Here is a 17789-nt window from a genome sequence, read left to right on the forward strand (position 1 = left end):
TGGCCAAAGCAGAGAACTTAAACAAAGGCGAGTTGAGCATTTCTTACGTTGTTTCATAGCAGATAATCCTAAATCTTGGGTTGATCTCCTTCCTTGGGCAGAGTTGTCCTACAATACTGCCTTCCATACAAGTTTGGGAATGACTCCTTTTAAAGCGGTCTATGGGATCGAGACCCTCCTGTCATGGTACCTTATCAACTTAAATCGAAGATCCGATTCTTTCGTGATGGATCTACTACAACAAAGGGATAAATTGCTACAACAAATGAAAAGCAAATTTGTTAAAGGCACAAGCTCGAATGAAACACTTTGCTGATAAGAAGAGAAGTGAGGTATCCTTCAATGTTGGAGATTGGGTGCTTGTAAAACTACGACCATACGAGCAACATTCCCTTTTTTTCTGAAAAGAATCACAAACTCGATTATGAGGTACTTTGGTCCATATCAAATTGTGCAACAAGTTGGTAAAGTGGCTTATAAGTTAGACTTGCCAGAGGGAGCTCGTATTCATCCTATTTTTCATGTATCAGTCCTTAAACCTTTCAATGCAGGGGTGCCTGGTAGTATCTTACCTCTTCCTTGCTTAGCGATGAGCGAGGTCCCTATCATACGACCTGAATTTCTATTGCAAACAAGAACAATTCTCAGGAATTCTAGACCAATTCAACAGATACTAGTATCTTGGTTGGGATTGCCGGTTACTGAAAATTCTTGGGAAAATTTCAGCTTATTCAAGAAACAATTTCCACATTTCATTACAGACCTTGAGGGCAAGGTCTATTTTAATGGGAGGGCAAATGTCATGTTGCCTTACAAGTTCAAAGCCAGATCATTAGAAGTAAATTCACAGGTGGCGGTCAATGCATCGCCAATGACAGCTGGAGAAGTGGATGGAGACGTGGACGGCCAAGATAAATTACAAGAAAACAATCCAACGGTGCTAGGAGTATGGAACGGGAAACGAAGGCAGAGGAGAGCAAGTACTCGTCTTCGGGATTATTTTTGAGGGATAAAAAGGGAGCTGGAGAAAGCAGAGGAGGAGATATCGGAGAAGAAGATTGAAGGCCGTTCTCAGAGGAGATCGGAGAGGAATTCGGTGGAGGTTCTCTGCTGGGTTTGTTTACCTTACAGTTTGTTGATTGTTCTTGTTTGGAGTTGATGTTGTTTGATGTTTTCTTTAGAACTGTTAATCAGTCTATGTGTTGATTGTTGATAAATGGAAATCCTAGATATGAGTATATTCTACTGAATTGCTTGAATGTATTTCAGAGATTAGGATCTTTGGATTTCTGAGTAATATTGAGATAAACTATGGTGAAATAGCTCTGATTTAGGGCTTGATTTCTCTGTGAATGTTCTGAATTTACTTGGGAATTTGAATTTGGAGCTAGATCTTATTGATCTAAGCAGGGATCATTACAATGCAGAAGTAGTAATTCTTTTGTGCATATGTTTAGCAACTTGTATTTTAAACTTATTCAGTAGATTATATGGTTAAGTACATATTTACATGTATGTGATCCTTGTACCAATTATACCTGTTACTCATGATCAACTAGATCTTGTATTATTAGGCCTTCAGCAACTCTTTCAACCAAGCAATGTCAAAGGATAACAGAGTCTGGTCATTGGGAATAATGCCAGTCTCTCCAAATCCTCTTTCCTGGGCTGATATAACTGCAGCTGTAAAGAAAAAAACCCATTGTTTCCCTTCTTCAAGATGGTCCTATTCTCAACAAACTCAAGGCTAATACGTCTGAATTTGTGAAGATGGATGCTGATACTCAGTCGGGGGCAAGGATGTGATTCCAAAACTCCCTTTATAGGAAGTTTTTTTTGGCAAATCTCATCCATTTGACCAGGTTAAATCTATCTTACAGGCAAAGTGGAACACAACTGGTGTGGTCCATATCTCAGATATACCAAATGGGTTCCTACTTCTTCGATGTGAAACACATGAAGCCATGCAACGACAACTTTTTGACGGCCCTTGGATTGTTAATGGAGTCATCCTGCAACTGGTTCCCTGGAAACCATTTTTCGAACCGGCATTTACAAAGCTTACTACTGCTTCTATTTGTTTACAATTACATAATCTCCCAGTAGACTTTTAGGATGGTGATTCCTTAGAAATCAGAGCTTCAAGCGTTGGCAGATTGTTGAAGTTTGATGAAAACACTTCCATTTTGGCTCGATCAAAGTATGTAAGAATCTGTGTTGAAATAGAGGGCGGACCCAGAAATTTGGTACAACCCAGGCTTAAATAAAAATCAATCTTCATGATAAACACATTGTGTCTCAACCACGGTTTCACCCTGGGCTTCCCTTTCCTCAGCCCAGACTTAAACCTTATCGGATAGAGTTCTTCTAAGGTTTTCCGGCCGGCCAGCCCGGGTTTCAGCCCGGGCTGCCACCCATGTGGGTTCGCCACTGGACTTAGATATGCCTCTAAAACAAGGGTTGTGGGTTGGCGACGAAGAGCATCGTGTCTTTGTCGTGATCTTATATGAAAAATTGCCCACGTTTTGTTATCTGTGTGGTATGGTATGATTGGTCATGGATCCAGTTCTTGTAGCTGTTGGAACTTGGCAAACCCGGAAGATCCCTCTCCATTCCTCAATACTGATCCCAGTGATCAGCAGAGGTCGGAGGTCAAGGATAACTCTGGGCAGTCTAGTGAAGCCCAGAATATAAAGATGGAGACTAATTCGGTCATCTCGGAAAAGAACTCCGAACGACGTTTGGAAACGATGGAAGCAGACTACGGTTCATGGATGTTGGTCTCAAGACGCCGAAGAGGAAGGCGGGGACACGGTGGAGCCGGAGGAGATATCTCTCGTTCAGCGCATGCGTATATTCGAGGTTTCGAAGGTATTGTGTTTTTGGGGGAGCGGGGCGAACCCGCTAGAGACCCAGGGACGTGCACAAGCCTCGGTGGAACAAGTGGGGACGGGGCCGTGCTCATATGGGCGCTGGAACCACCCGTACATAACTACTATTCATAACTCTCAGAAATGTGCCCTCAGTAACCCGTGTACCAATAGACCCGAAGGTCGTTGGCTTCAAGGGTACTATGTTAGAGAACAGGTTGTCATACGTAACGAAGCTCCTCCTTGGCTGCCACGTGGTAGAGCTAGGTTGAGGGATAAAGATGGTCACAGAGCGGAAGAAGAGGAGAAAATGGAGGTTGAGGGGACCCAACAGGAAGAAACTAGTGATCTTCTGATGGGCCATCCAACGGCTATTAACCCAGATTTTCTCATGTTGAAGAATCCTATGGCCACTATTCTTCCAGCTTTAACTCTTAAAGATGCTTATGTGGAGTTGGGACAAGTCTCTGGTTCCAGGATGTGTTTTGAGTTAATTCGCATCTGGTCCTTCTCTCATAACCTCCGATAATTTGCATCTTGATTCTCTAGATGAAGAAGTTTCTGCCTCTCATCAGAGCATCTTGATTCTCCAGATGCCCTCATGATGATTGTTCTGGTCAGGAGTTGAGCAGATCAGAAGATGATGATGACGGAATGTCAGATTCTTTGGCCTCAAATGATCCAGTGGAACCAGACGAATCGGACAATTTCATGACTCTTGATCAATATCAGAGTGGTCTCCGCAAAGAAGCACTAGTTAGAAAAGTTCCGCAAGAATTATGCATTGGTCGGTCTAACTCTTTTAAGTTCCTTTACTTTAAGCAATCATTTATGTTGATATTTTGTTTCACCTAACAACTCTTCATCCCCAAGCATTTCTCACTTCAATTTATGTACTCTTTTTTTTCATGGCATGCTCCTTCACATTCACAATGTTGGATTACAAGCAAGAGCAAAATACTCTTCTTGCCATTCTCAAACAAGTACATGGACAATTGACCCTTCTTTCTTTCCCTTTTCTTTTTTTTTTTTATATTTAATCAATATTAATTAAACTAAATATCGCAAATTTAAAATTATTTTAATTAATTATTTAACACTTTTATTTAAATAATTAAAGTTTCTATAAACATATCGGTGGCGAATAATCTTGAGTAAAATGCACAAAAGACTCGGATTATGTCAAAATATATATTTGAAGATCTATTGTTTGTCAATTGACTGACTATTAAATCTATGAAAAACTTCCCTCTTCCAAAAAAAAATATAGAGAGAGAGAGAGAGAGTATGTGTTTAAATAAAAGGTTTTGAATAAACCAAAAGATTTTATATATAGCGAGCTGTAGCATTTCACTCGGCTGATGACAAAAGAATCCCATATGAACACCGCAAAGGCAACCAGCAAAATGACACTAAAGCAATCAGAAATACTTGGTTGGATGTAATTCTAAATGCAGTGGATTTCTAATTACAATTTAATTAGAAATACTTGGTTTTCAAAATACAGTGCAGTCAAATGGGCCGTTTGGTTGGATGTAATTCTAAATGCAATGGATTTCTAATTACAATGTAATTAGAAATACTTGGTTTTCAAAATACAGTGCAGTCAAATCTTGTGTTTGGTTAGATGTAATTGAAATTACTGTGTTATAAAATTTTATATTTGTTTGGAAGGATTTGTAAATCTGTAATTGAAAAATGCATGTGTATATGTGTATATATGCATATATGTATATATATGTATATGAGTATATATATGTATAAATATATGTATATACATGTATATATACATATATGTATATGAGTATATATATATATGTATAAGTACATGTATATGTGTGTATATATATGTATATACATATATATCTGTATAAGTACATGTATATGTATGTATATATATGTATATAAGTATATATATATATATAGCTGTATAAATATATGTATACATATATGAATGTGCATATATACAGGTTTAATTACTATATAGGTCCCTGTAATTGTGTACTTGCTACCCTTTTAGTCCTTGCAATTATTTTAGATACAATTAAGTCCTCATATTTAGTCGAGTTGGGTCATTCTAGTCAGCAGTATAGATGGACAAGTGTAAATTAGAAGGACTTAATTGTACCTAAAAATATTGGCAATGGACTAGGACGACCCAACTCGACTAAATATGAGGACTTAATTGTACCTAAAGGTATTAGAAGGACTAAAAAGACAGAAAGTACACAATTATAGGGACTTGTACGGCAATTAAACCCATATATACATATACATATATGGGTATATATATGCATATGTGTAAAAATATGTATATGAGTATATATATATGTGTATATGTATATCTACGTATATGAATATATATATGTATATATATGTATAAGTATATGTATATATACATATATGTATATGAGTATGTATATGTATATGTGTAAAAGTAGCTATATATGTTTATATAAATATATAAATGTACATGTATGTGTATGCATATGTGTATGTGTATCTATATGTATGCATGTATGTATATATATACATTAGTTTTCAACTCCCAGGATTTGGTTTTACGCCCAATTTGGGCGTAAAACCAAATACACCAAAAAAAACTATTGTGATGTAAGGATTACATCAGGATTTGCAAATACACTAAAACAAACAATGAATTTCATAAAGTAGAGTATTTGGTTTTACATGTAAAACCAAATACACCCAAACAAACAACCCTAAAGCAATCAGATACTAATATAACCATTAATCAAAATGGAAATATTAATGGAAATTTGCCCCATCAGTCTAACAATAAATCAGCCACAAACTATGGATGCTTCTAAGATTTCCATGCTTGTATACCTAATTCATCTTGACAGATCAAAACATTGTCTTTCATTAGTTTGTAACAATCCACGTATTGAGTAGTAATTCTTTCATAATATAATGCTATTCACTAAGAATAACAACAGTAAAAATTACATATGGATTACAGCCATGTGGGTTCAAACAACAACGCAAAAACATTTAAAAAAAAAAAGGAAAACAAAATTAGCCTCTTCAAAACTTGGTGAAAACAACATTGTTGTAGTTGTCTCACTTCCAGGCTTTCTTTCCCCGGAACTGTTTGCCGGATCTATTTTGCTTCTTCCTCTTCTCATGGCGAGAACGAGCTACCTTTGCACGTTTGGCAGCGAGAGGCATCGCCTTTTTGTGTTCCTTCTGACGATTGCTAAGTCCACCCGTCTACCAACAAAGTTTCACAAGGTGATCAGAAACACAACCAAAAGTCACAGATACTTGTATTCGTCATGATAGAACACTATTCAGGTAATTCACTTGCATACTAATCTTATACACACTTTACGGCATAGATCCTCTTCTGTTTTCTACCGGATCATGATTTATTTTTCTTTTTGGCTCATTGAATTATTCAACTGTTCATAATTTTCTAAAATGTTTCAACAATTCTCAAGCATCATAGACTGTTATTCTAAATTAACATATCAAATATCAGGAAACTTTAAAACGGTGCAAAATTACTCCATATTTAATGGTTTAAGAAGTTCAAAAACTTTCTTGAACTAGTTTCAAACTAATGAGTGAAGGACAGCACATGGGTCATATGGTTGTTGATAACCAAATTGACAATATCCATTGAAACCAAGTAGTTCTAACCTGCATAATATTACAACATATTTTTATGAGCATCCATCCATTGGATTGATATTGAACCTCTTTTATAAACCATATTCAAACTCTATCCAACCATAGATACAAAGGAAGGCCTATCTGAAAAATTTGCAAATTGAATATTTTTGTAGAATCAATCAATGAAGCTGATAATATATTTTGATAAAACAAATATGAAAATGACACATGACTAAAACCTAAATTCATCACTTTCTTATTTCAAGGTACATGTTCAGCAAGTATAAAAATTAAGAATCTTAACAATGGAGCACTTTGATGCTGTAGCAATCACTAAAGAAATGCCTCTCCTTATGATACATTAAGAAAGGAAATACTTGGGAATTTAGTCACTTGTTTATCATTTTTCTCTTTCACATATTCCCTCTATTCTATTATTTGAATACATTTTAGCAAAACAGGTTGACATCATCAGCAACAGGTATCAATCACTTAAGCCTTCTGGAACACACACACACACACACATATATGCAGAAGTTTAACTTAAACCAAACTCCTTGTGCAAAACTGCATTCTAAGTGTATTAGCAAAATAAACAAAGAGAACAACTACAACCAACTACAACAAATTAAAATCAATATTAAGAAGCAAAACGAACAAAACATACCTTATTTTGCTTAGTTGCAGTTCGGGCCTGGTACTTCACTCTATCTTCCCTTCCGGCTTTAACTAATGCAAGTCTCTCCTCCTTGCTAAGTTTTCTTTTTACATGAATCTAAACAGAAACAAGATTATATGCTACAACATAATTACTCCAAGATATAAAAATATAAAACTACTTGCAGATCTTTTGAGGGAAAGCAACTTAGGGCGACATGACTAGCAATAAAAGCAGTTAGAAATTTAGTCAGATAGAACAAATGGCCTGACGAAGGGCTGAGCAAAAGTGGAAAAATGGCTGGAACACTGAGTTTGCCCTAAATGTCTATATCATGAAGTCTTTCTGCTCTGAAAAATTGGCATATATATGTCCCGAAGAAAACATCGGGAGGGTCTGTAGAGATTATTTTTCTAAACACCAAATGCAACCCGATATAGAACATATCAACTATTTGCTTCATCATCACCTTCTGTAAGGACAGGTTAACAACGCCATATATGCACTAAATATGCTTCCACAGTTCATGACCAGACGATTGAGCTGAATAATATGAAAACATAACATGAAATAAATACAGAAAGAAAACAAAGCACACCTCAAGCTTAGCTGGATCCACCCACTTTAAACTCAGTTGTTCAGCTGATGGAAGCTTGAGAGCAGATAGCTTTGGGTCTGACCCCTTCCGCAGAAGACCTTGTCGAGACAAAGCAAGCTTTGCTTCTTTCTTCGCCTGAAAGGATTGACTTGATAGGTTAGACATTGCACAAGCACATACATTCAAACAAGAGAATGATTTAACAGTTCCCTTACAAATATAAAACAGCCAAAACTAAACATAAGAACAGTGAATTAAGACTAAAATGCCGTATGCTAAGGAAGATGACTTCCAATATTGACACCTTTAACTCTTTAATCCGTTGAAAGTCTTCATTAGAAAGAATTTCTTTGTCATCTACTGAAGGAATTGGTGACATGTTGGATCCTGCCAATCTCTTCAAAGCCCGAAGACTGGTCTCATTTGGTTTCCCAGCATAATCAACAAACTTCCTTTTCAGTGTTTTAGCCTTCTTCATGTCATCCTCATCCTCATCATTTGCTGCTTCTTCAACATCTTCCTCAACGTCTGCCGTTTGTGCAAGTGATTTTTGAGCTGATTCTTCTTCATCAGTGTCCTCATCAGAATCATCATCATCCATGTCATCATCACTGTCACTGTCATCACTAATAATACCATGGTTATTGTCACAGCTTCGTGGTCCCAAACCCTTACAGCTGTCCCCTAGGGTATCTGTGTCATCATCATCTTCTTCTTCATCTGAAACTGCAGCTTGGTCTTCCTCATCATCTTCACTCCTACAACTATCTTCTTTTGACTCATAGAAAGCCTCATTATCATGACCAGAATCAAGATTTGACTGTGGCAGGTCATCTTCATCATCATAACTATTAAGTTCATCATCTGAACTTTCAGGCATCGAGTTACCATCATTTTGTAGCAACTCAAGACCAGGGACACTGGTTTCTATGTTGACTTCTCCAAATGCTTTTGGCTTTGCTTTTGGGTTAGTAGGCCGGCCCCTGTCTTTTTTAACCAATAGAGAAGGACAGATCTGCATTCAATTAAAAAGCATTTTCTTCATATAAAGATCATAATATCTCCATGTAATAAATGAACTATAAATGTGCCAATAAAACCTCTCTGAATAGCATGATCAAGGAGCGAGCAGCGGTTGAAATTGCTTTTTCATGCGACTTCTTGTACAGGACAAGATCTTGAAGAAGGTCTTCATTCATTAACTGAAAGAGAAGAAAAGAAAAAATCATATGAAACAGAAGGTTCGTAGAATAAATGATGTCATTGATGTGTACACATTTTTTCTGCCTGTAGACAAATTTTTGATTGACCACATCCCTCACGATGCCCTATTTCACACTTGATTACTAAAGAAAGAAAACCAAAACAAGATACTGCACTTCAAGACAATTAGAGATGAGGTAACATCCTAAAATTGTTATAAAGTACTCATGATACAAATTATGCATGTTATGTGAATCAATGTGCACAATAGCGATATTCAAACTATGAAGCTAGAGTATAAAATGAAGACACACCAAAGGCATTCGCAGGCAGATCTCCCTTACAACATTCAGTCCAACAGCAATTGCCTGATAAAGAGGAAAAAAAACAAAATCACTTGCGCACTAACGTCATATAAAATTTCAAAACCACTGGCAATCAAATGGTAGTAACCATAACAGGGCTAGTGGATTTCGTGCAAGACCTCTGTACGAGAACGATCATGAACAAATTGATCTACTATTTGTCTGAACAATGGTTCAATCGCATCAGGAGGCACCTAATCATAAAAAAAAAATTTAATACTACAAATATATGTACGTTATTATGAAAAAGATTCCAAATTAGGAGATTGAAGAAAACCATATCATGGCAAGCCTGCACTGCTGCAGCAAGCAGAGTTGTGACATCACGTTGATGAGCCTGGAAAGTATAAATAATATCATGAACTGAAGCTTTATAAACCAGAATTGAGAAGGCCATGGGTAGCCTACCCTACCTTAATGTATTTTTGAAGAAATGGGTAGAAATTTAGAAGGATTAATCGATGCATCCCCACAGTTCTAGCGATTACTTTCAACATCATCATCTTAACCTAAAATGTAAGCAAATTTTCTTCAGAAACAGAATGACTATTTGTATCAAACATGAAAAAATTGCAACTAAAATGAGTCCAGCTTTGATAGAAGCACATGTGTCCAAATAAGAGAGCTAACCAACTGATTGGAGAAACATCCTACAACTTGATGCAACATTTCCATTGTTCGAAAGAATATTTAAAAAGTAGGCTTGATAAAAATTTTGAAGTAAATGAATCAAACACTGATATACATGTTAACATATAATCATAAACACCAAAATGCATATCTTCTTTTATCAAGCATTAGGCAAAAAACAATAGGTAATTCCATAAAATTACATATCAGTATTGCAAAAGCATAATGTGAAGAGAATTATTGGCCAAAAAGATTTTAGCAAGTCCTGTCACTATAAATAGTAAAAGGCTTCTATATCAAAAGGCTTTCATGATTCATAACTGATGGAATAAATTCCTAATTGACATGCTTCCATAAAATTATTTATGCCAAAATTATGGATTGACTAGAAGTATATTGTGCCTCACAAATTCTTTGGGGTTCTATACAACAGATAATCATTATTGCTTTTACACCATATCGAAATGAAACCACATAATGAAATACTGATCCTTGAACATAAGCAACATTCACAGATTCTAACAAAAATGAAAACTTCCTCTTTCAGAGAAGGAAAAGAATATAAAATATTTTCCAGCGTAGGACTGTTACGATACTCAGGGCACCAAGTGAAGGACATTCATGCACACACTATACACTAACAAACATTATACACTACACAAACCCCATTAACTTAAACTTTGTCATACATAAAAAAATAAATAACAAATTGAAAAAGGATTAAGAAACCTTCAAAAAGAATACTAAGCGAAGGAGTCTTATTGAATATCTCAAAGTCATGTGTGAAATTGTAGTAGAATAATTTTTAGGGAGGTATAAAAACAAGAAGAAAAAAAAGACATTCATACTTAAGTTTGAATTGCATTGAGCAATAAAATAGTGAGCTTTTACAAACCATATCTTCCTAGAGCAAAACAAACTTCCAAAGTGATTTTCAACGTAGTCAACAATTTGATTAGTGCAAGTACAGTTCCACATCATTTACTAACCTTCAATTTCAAAATCATTTTATAAAATCAAGAGTAATACCTCAAACCGTTCATTGCATTTCTGAAGACGAGAGAACAATTTATCTACAAAACCCTAAAAGAAAATTAACATTTAAATGGGCAATCAACAAGCTGAATCAAAGCTAAGAATTCAAATATAATAATCCACTAACCTGTGCATCTTGTAGATGAGCAAGTGGAGAATACCAATTTGAATTGTTATTCTCTGATGAAATGCGTTGCTGCTTTTTCATGCTGCGAGCAACACGCTGCAACTTCGCCTTCTTCTTTTTCTTGCTGGAAGTAGTGCCTTTGCGATGTGCCTGCATTTCAGTCAGAAAATAGATAAGGGGTACAATAGAAAAACTCATGTCTTGGAAGAAAAAAAAAGTGCACCCTCAAAAATGCAGTAATGAATTTTTTAATTCGCACACCATCTTCAACAGAAATTCCAGAGAAAGAACTTCATGGTTTAACCTCTTGTTGTCAAGGCAAAAATCCATAGGCAGTTACCAAGTGCTAACTGTCAAGATGTCTACAAAAATATAATGCCACAACCTTCAAAAAACCTTGAATAAGAAAGCAATCACGCATACAAGAATTCTAAGCATATACATCTGCATTAAAATATATTAAAGGATAATTTGTTCAACATATGATCCAGAAATAAAAAACTATACACATGTTGGTACTGTTAACCTATTTGAACCTGGCAACATACGCGTGATTCCTTTTTTTATCCAAACTCGCAACACATGACTGTCATGGATTATCCTTGCCTACAATTCCCATTGAAGGCCAAAACCAAAATAAAACATTTCCACATTTTTTATCACATTTTTTCCTCAGAATTTTTACATCTTTTTACATTTCCAGCATCGTTGTACCTTTCATCTTCCTGAAAAATATATTTTACATGCTAACATATCCAACAAATAATCCATTTTCAAGGTCTGTTAAGTACAATGATTTCGAATTCCAGATGAGCAAGCCTCATCCATTTATCAAGCATGAACCATGATTTTCTTACTGCCCTAAAAAACTTGATCCCAAGCTATTAGTTGCAATGGATTAAAATATTATAGTTCCTATTCAGTCAAAATAAGCCTTTGAAGAAATTTCACATCTTCTGATCAAAGCAAAATTACCACTACTCCTCTAGTTAATATATCTTGGATGCAAGCTAAATGATAGATGGTCATTTTAGTAAGAACAGACACCTGCCATCTTCACACAAGAATGTCCTTAAGCAATTTTAGCAAATGGAATTTTCACAAGGAAGAAGATCAGACTTATGAAACTTTTCCACACACTGGGCTATAATGCAAAGACACAGGAATTCAATGAAAAATATACATGAAATGTCCGCTGATGCAATTGTTTATTAAAAAAAAAGAGGAATAGAATTTTAAGACCTTGTAAACAGCTTCTCTACTGAGAATAATCTGGGCAGTTTGATTAGTTGTGTCATCTTCACTACTGGAATTATCACTATCATCCTCTTCTTCAACTTGTTCATAACCAAGCAAGAATGAAAGAGCAGATATCAAAATCCTGATGGCAGAAACTTGAATGAGTACAAAAACATAGTTAATTGACATGCAAAACTGGACAGACAATAAATACCTAGATGATGAGTGAAAACATGCAGTGCAAATGGCATTAGCTGTCCGATCATCAAACCACACCCTGCGTCGGTGAAGATCAGAAAGAACAACAAGAGACCTTTTAGCCCTTGCTTCATCCTCCTCCTAAAAAATCAAAAACTTCCAGAGATTAATCAAGCTATCAATGGGTGGCACCGTGAGTTGATAAATATATACGAATAAAGCCCCCCCGAAATCAGGAATAAGCAAAATTAGAGACACAAAGAAGATGCACTGCTCCTGAAACTTAAAATCTGATACAAAAGGGACTACAATGAAATACTCATAACACTGGAGACCTGTAGCATCAAAAATAAGATGTTTTGCAGTTTCCGATTGTTGGCTTCATTTTTATGTTTCTGGTTCATTCTTCGGATGCTATGAACAACATGGGCAAAAGCCATTTTCCGCATAGTTCGATCACCAAGAATTTGCAGGGCCATAAACAGTTCAAGAGTTTCTTCAATAGTAACTAACTGCATGAATATAAAAATATACAAAATTGGAGGCAAACAGTTAAAAAGCGTATGAGAGTTTTTCAAAAATATATAACAAAATGATATCCAAAATTAACAAGTTTGATTCAATGTTAACCTGCCAATTGTAATATGAATTAATAAACTTGAGAACAACAATCAATTGAGCACACATGAAAAATTTTTGGAACAAATATCAGAACAAGAAACAAGGTGTCACTCCAACCAAGAGCTCCATGGTATTTAGCACATAATTAATGAAAAAACATTTTTATTTATCTTAACGGCATGGCACGCCTATTTTTTCACATAACACCAAATTGAAATTTATAGGGCCAAGACAATATCCTCATTTCATCTTACTCAGTTCAGCAATTATCATAATCATCAACAAATAAATGTTCATAAGAATCAGAAAGATAGTCAATGGGGTTATAAACAAGTGTAGAAAGTTTGATTACTTATCAAGATGAAATGAAATGCAGGACATTTAACCAACTTAAGAACTCTAAAATTTTACCTACCCTCATTTTCATGAAATGCTGAAACATATATACATTCTTAAAATATAGAACACAATGGCATTAATTCAGGAACAACACATTCTCTACCTTTTATGGATCTCAAAAACTCTTGTATTTTCTCAAAGTGCAAGTCCTAATTCCCATTCTATCATTAACTTTCCATATTACTTAATAGCTACGAATGAATGATTAGCCGAATTATAACCATTGGATGATACTATTATCACTCACTCATGGGGAAAAAACCAACAACTACTAAAGGATGCAAATGGTGGCCACATAATTTACTTCAATAGTTTCCACATTCTTTCAACAATTTTACAAGTCAGTAAATACAACACTCAGGTACAACTAAAAGAAGAATTAAAGCCACAATTTACAGACAAATAACAAAGACTCTTCAAAAATTCAGATAGAACTCATAAAAATAATTACCAACCAAATTTTTCATAGCAAGCAACAAACTTATGATTTATTTCAAATCTTAAAGTCTAAAACTCCCAAGACAAAATTAACCATCTCAATCCTAATTCACAACTATTCAACTTAATCTACACACATCAAAGCAAATTTCCAACTATAAAACACCAATTACTAAATCCCACAACAAATAAACACAATACAAAAACCTTGAATAAAAAATAAAAATTATTAAAAAAAAAACTCCGTTCTACCAAAACAAACAAAGGTAATTCTAAAGAAAGCTCATATTTTCTATTCACCCAAGAAACATACCTTTCTATTGACGAGAAGAATGAGAGCCTGCACAAGATGACACCGAAGAGACGAAGGCAGCGAACCAGCATCAGAACGAAGAAAATCAATAAGCTCACCAGGGAAATCAGCGAGGTGGGAAGGGTACAAGGGGGAGACGTGGGCAAGGAACATAGCAAAATCACCAAGGTCTTTCACGACCGCAGGATCAGTGGAAGGAGCAAGGGTCGATTGCTGTCGGAAAAGCTGGAGAGAGGAGCCGAAGTGGCGACGGAGGAGGACAAGCTCGGATTCATAGCCTTCGGGGTCGCACTTCATCTTTGATTGCAATGTCGGCAGGCTCAGTCGCTCGGAGCCCTTGCCGGAAGCCAGCAGCGTCTCCGGTGTGAGAAGCTGCACCGACGACGGTGGCGCCGGCATCGTGTTAGGGTTTTCGATTCACAAGGAAGAAGAGAAACCGGCGTCCTGTTTAAGTTTTATCATGTATTAATTCAATATTTTTGTAAATATGCCCCTACAATATGTTTAGACCTGTCAATACGGGCCGGCGGGGCGGGCCGGCCCGCGGATTGCCAAAACCCGTCTTTTGGCAGGTTGGCATTTTTGCCAACCCGACCCAATCCACCTTGAATTGGCAGGTTGAGCGGGCTACCCACTAAAAATCTAAAAATATAAAATAATTAAAAAGTATATATTTTATATATTGATTATTTTTTTTTTTTAACAAACCAAACCCAACCAAAAGATATTTATTAAAACACAAAGCTTAATACAAGACGTATTTATCTTGCAAATATATATGAAAAATATAAGAAATGATAAAACAATACGACATAATAATCAATTCTTTGACAATTATAATCAAATAACCAACAGGGCGGACCATCATGGTAGCAACCTTTAAAAACATTAACTATTTCCACTCAATTTATTATCTAGGCAAAAGAAAGAATCATACTCCAAAATTATGATAAACAGAATTCTCATAAATTCAAACTTAAACTTTTATAACAGGTATGGATTCTCACATTTTCAACACAAAACAACATTTTAAAATTATCTTACACACACCAACAATCAAGGAGAATCCTATCATTGCATTGCATGCAACCCACAAAAAAGCTAAAAACAAATAATCATGCATTCATACGAACTGTTCCAAACAGAACCAAGATCTAAATATCCCTTTCAAGTTTCAACATAACATTCATACATTTTAGCATAGAAGAACTGCACAACATTGAAAGTCAAATGTTACATCTAAAAATTGCTTATAGGACCAAGATAGAAAAAAAAAAGAATTCCTTATAACCCCGTATTTAGAAGAGATCAACCAAAATAGAAGAAAAAAAAATTCCTTATAAACAATAATTTGATCAACAAATTTCCTAATGAATAAAAACAAAAGTTCTTCAATATATTCACCAGTAAGAAATCACAATATCCAAAGATTTCACCTTCAACTCGGGAAGAGAAGTGCAACCAAATTAAGCATCTTTTTTATACAAGTCTCGATCATCAAAATTCAATAAAACCCTCAAGAAAAAAAGGTGAAAAAAGGCAGAAAATTACAAGTCAAAACAGCAGCCACAATCCTCAAATCAAGGCAATGATCATCATCATTAACCACACCCATATTCCCAAAAATATCATTAACAATCGAATCACGAATACAGCCTCACAACCAAAGATTTCACATTAAAAAAGAACCCCAATTACAGCCAAATCAGCTCAAACCAGACAATCGAACACCAAATTCACAAAATAAATCAAAACCAGCAAAACCAAAACCCTAACACAATACCAATCGCAATTGAATAGAAATCAAATCAACGAACGCCAAATCATACCTCAGAGAGATAATCAACAGGAAGTTGAAGGGATCCGACCGTCCTTATCCAACTTGACAACTAAGCGCTCAAGTTCGGATAAGATTCACGACCGCAGCTCACTGCGGTTGGAGCTCAGCGAGAACAGAGGCGAAACGCGAACGGGAAGTCGGTGGAAGCCCAAAGCAAGAGCCCGTCGGCGGCGGCGGCGGCTGAGGCGACGGCGACGGAGGCGGCCGGCCGGTCCGAGGCGACGAGCACAAGAGAAGAAAGAGAGGAACAGAAAAAAGAAAGAGACGAGTCCAAAGAAGGGATCAGTTAGGGTGAGATTGGCCGACTAAATTTCAATTCATTAAATTTAAAAAAAAAAATTTATAAATTAAAGGGCCGGGCTAGCCCGCCCAAAACCCGCCCCACCCGGGACCCTAATCTAAACAGGTTGATCCGTTTGGGTCCGCTTCCAAACGGGCTTACAAAAAAGCTAACTCAACCCATCAATTTTTATCGGTCGGGTGGATTGGCCTGACAAGTTAATCCCATTTTAACAGCTCTAAGTATGTTAATGCTACTTTTTTTTCAAAATATTATTTATTTTTAATTAATTATCGCATTTATGGAAATACGCATATTTAATTTTTTTAATATTTTTTTAAAAAATTTATAGGTCCCACTTATTTTTAAAAATTAAATTTTTATTTTTATTTTTTAAAATCCCGGATCACATTGTTTTTTCCTATTAAACATTTGTTTTTTTTAAAAACCGGACCCATTAATATTTTAAATTAAAAATTTACATTCAAACCCTTATATTTAATATTTCTTTATAATTTGTTTTATTCTCACTCCTACTCTCTTATTTCTATTTTAACTAATTTTAGTTTAATATTAATATTCTACTATTTATATGTTTGAAATAATTTTTAATGTATATTATAAAGAGTTTCAACCGATGTCAAATGAGAGGTATTAGAACCCCTATAATAGTCCATGTCTATGCATTGATGAGATGGATATAGAAAAAGTGATTAAATTGTGATTTATGTTGCAATAAAAGACACACTCGTTTAAATTGTCGAAAAACCGCTGGTCCAAGTCATATGTCGAAATGTAACTTAAATATTCTATTGTTGAATCTTTTGATAATATATGTTCTGATTTATTTATTTATAGGAGTAATTTTCACATGCTAAAATTTTGACTGCTAAAATTTTTAGATGTTTAATATTAAATCATTTAAATTATTAATAGTTAAACTAAAATTTGTTAGGGTAGAAATAAGAGAGTAGAACTGGTATTAAAACAAGTTATAAAAAAATATTAAGAAAATATAAGGGTTTGAATGTAAATTTTTTTAATTTAAAATATTAATGGCCCCGTGGTTTTTAAAAAAACAAAAGTTTAATATTAAATAATGGTTCCGGTGGGGGTGTGATGTGCTAATGTCACTTAAAAACTCACTCAAGGTTTGAACACACACACAGTGAAGCATCAAGACAAAAGAGACAAACAAATTGGTAACCAAGTTCGGCACAACCTTGCCTATCTGGGGGACCAGGCCCGGAGAAACAATCCACTAAAAGAGATATAAGAACAACGAGTACAACACTCTCTCACTCTCTCAATACAAAGAATATCCTCTCAAGATTGTCCG

The 17789-nt window shown here is 35.4% G+C and overlaps 1 protein-coding gene across 2 annotated transcripts; it reads right to left on the bottom strand.

The window, feature by feature from the left end:
• Window positions 1-5727: 5727 nt before the first annotated feature.
• LOC120270424 (protein SDA1 homolog) lies at window positions 5728-16398 on the bottom strand. Of its 2 annotated transcripts, XM_039277428.1 has the most exons (16): window positions 16160-16398; window positions 14331-14774; window positions 12895-13071; window positions 12576-12700; window positions 12365-12503; window positions 11123-11272; window positions 10990-11043; window positions 9744-9839; window positions 9608-9667; window positions 9450-9524; window positions 9280-9333; window positions 8863-8964; window positions 8067-8777; window positions 7763-7897; window positions 7174-7281; window positions 5728-6101 (listed from the first exon to the last, which is right to left on the bottom strand). In XM_039277428.1, the coding sequence occupies exons 2-16, from the start codon at window positions 14727-14729 to the stop codon at window positions 5952-5954; spliced, it is 2535 nt and encodes an 844-aa protein (XP_039133362.1). In that variant the 5' UTR covers window positions 14730-14774; window positions 16160-16398; the 3' UTR covers window positions 5728-5951. The 2 variants fall into 2 exon arrangements, with proteins under 2 accessions (XP_039133362.1, XP_039133363.1); XM_039277429.1 differs by lacking the exon at window positions 10990-11043.
• Between the last annotated feature and the right edge of the window lie 1391 nt (window positions 16399-17789).

Source organism: Dioscorea cayenensis, chromosome 10, assembly GCF_009730915.1.
Source record: "Dioscorea cayenensis subsp. rotundata cultivar TDr96_F1 chromosome 10, TDr96_F1_v2_PseudoChromosome.rev07_lg8_w22 25.fasta, whole genome shotgun sequence".
Classification (NCBI taxonomy): Eukaryota; Viridiplantae; Streptophyta; class Magnoliopsida; order Dioscoreales; family Dioscoreaceae; genus Dioscorea; species Dioscorea cayenensis.

Excerpts from the sequence above, each read along its gene's own strand:
- LOC120270424 (XM_039277428.1), bottom strand. The coding sequence starts at position 14,729 with ATGCCGGCGCCACCGTCGTCGGTGCAGCTTCTCACACCGGAGACGCTG. Across the intron at positions 12,504-12,575 it reads TGTTTTCACTCATCATCTAG|GATTTTGATATCTGCTCTTT; the intron begins GTATTTATTGTC and ends TTCTGCCATCAG. Across the intron at positions 9,525-9,607 it reads TGCAGGCTTGCCATGATATG|GTGCCTCCTGATGCGATTGA; the intron begins GTTTTCTTCAAT and ends TTTTATGATTAG.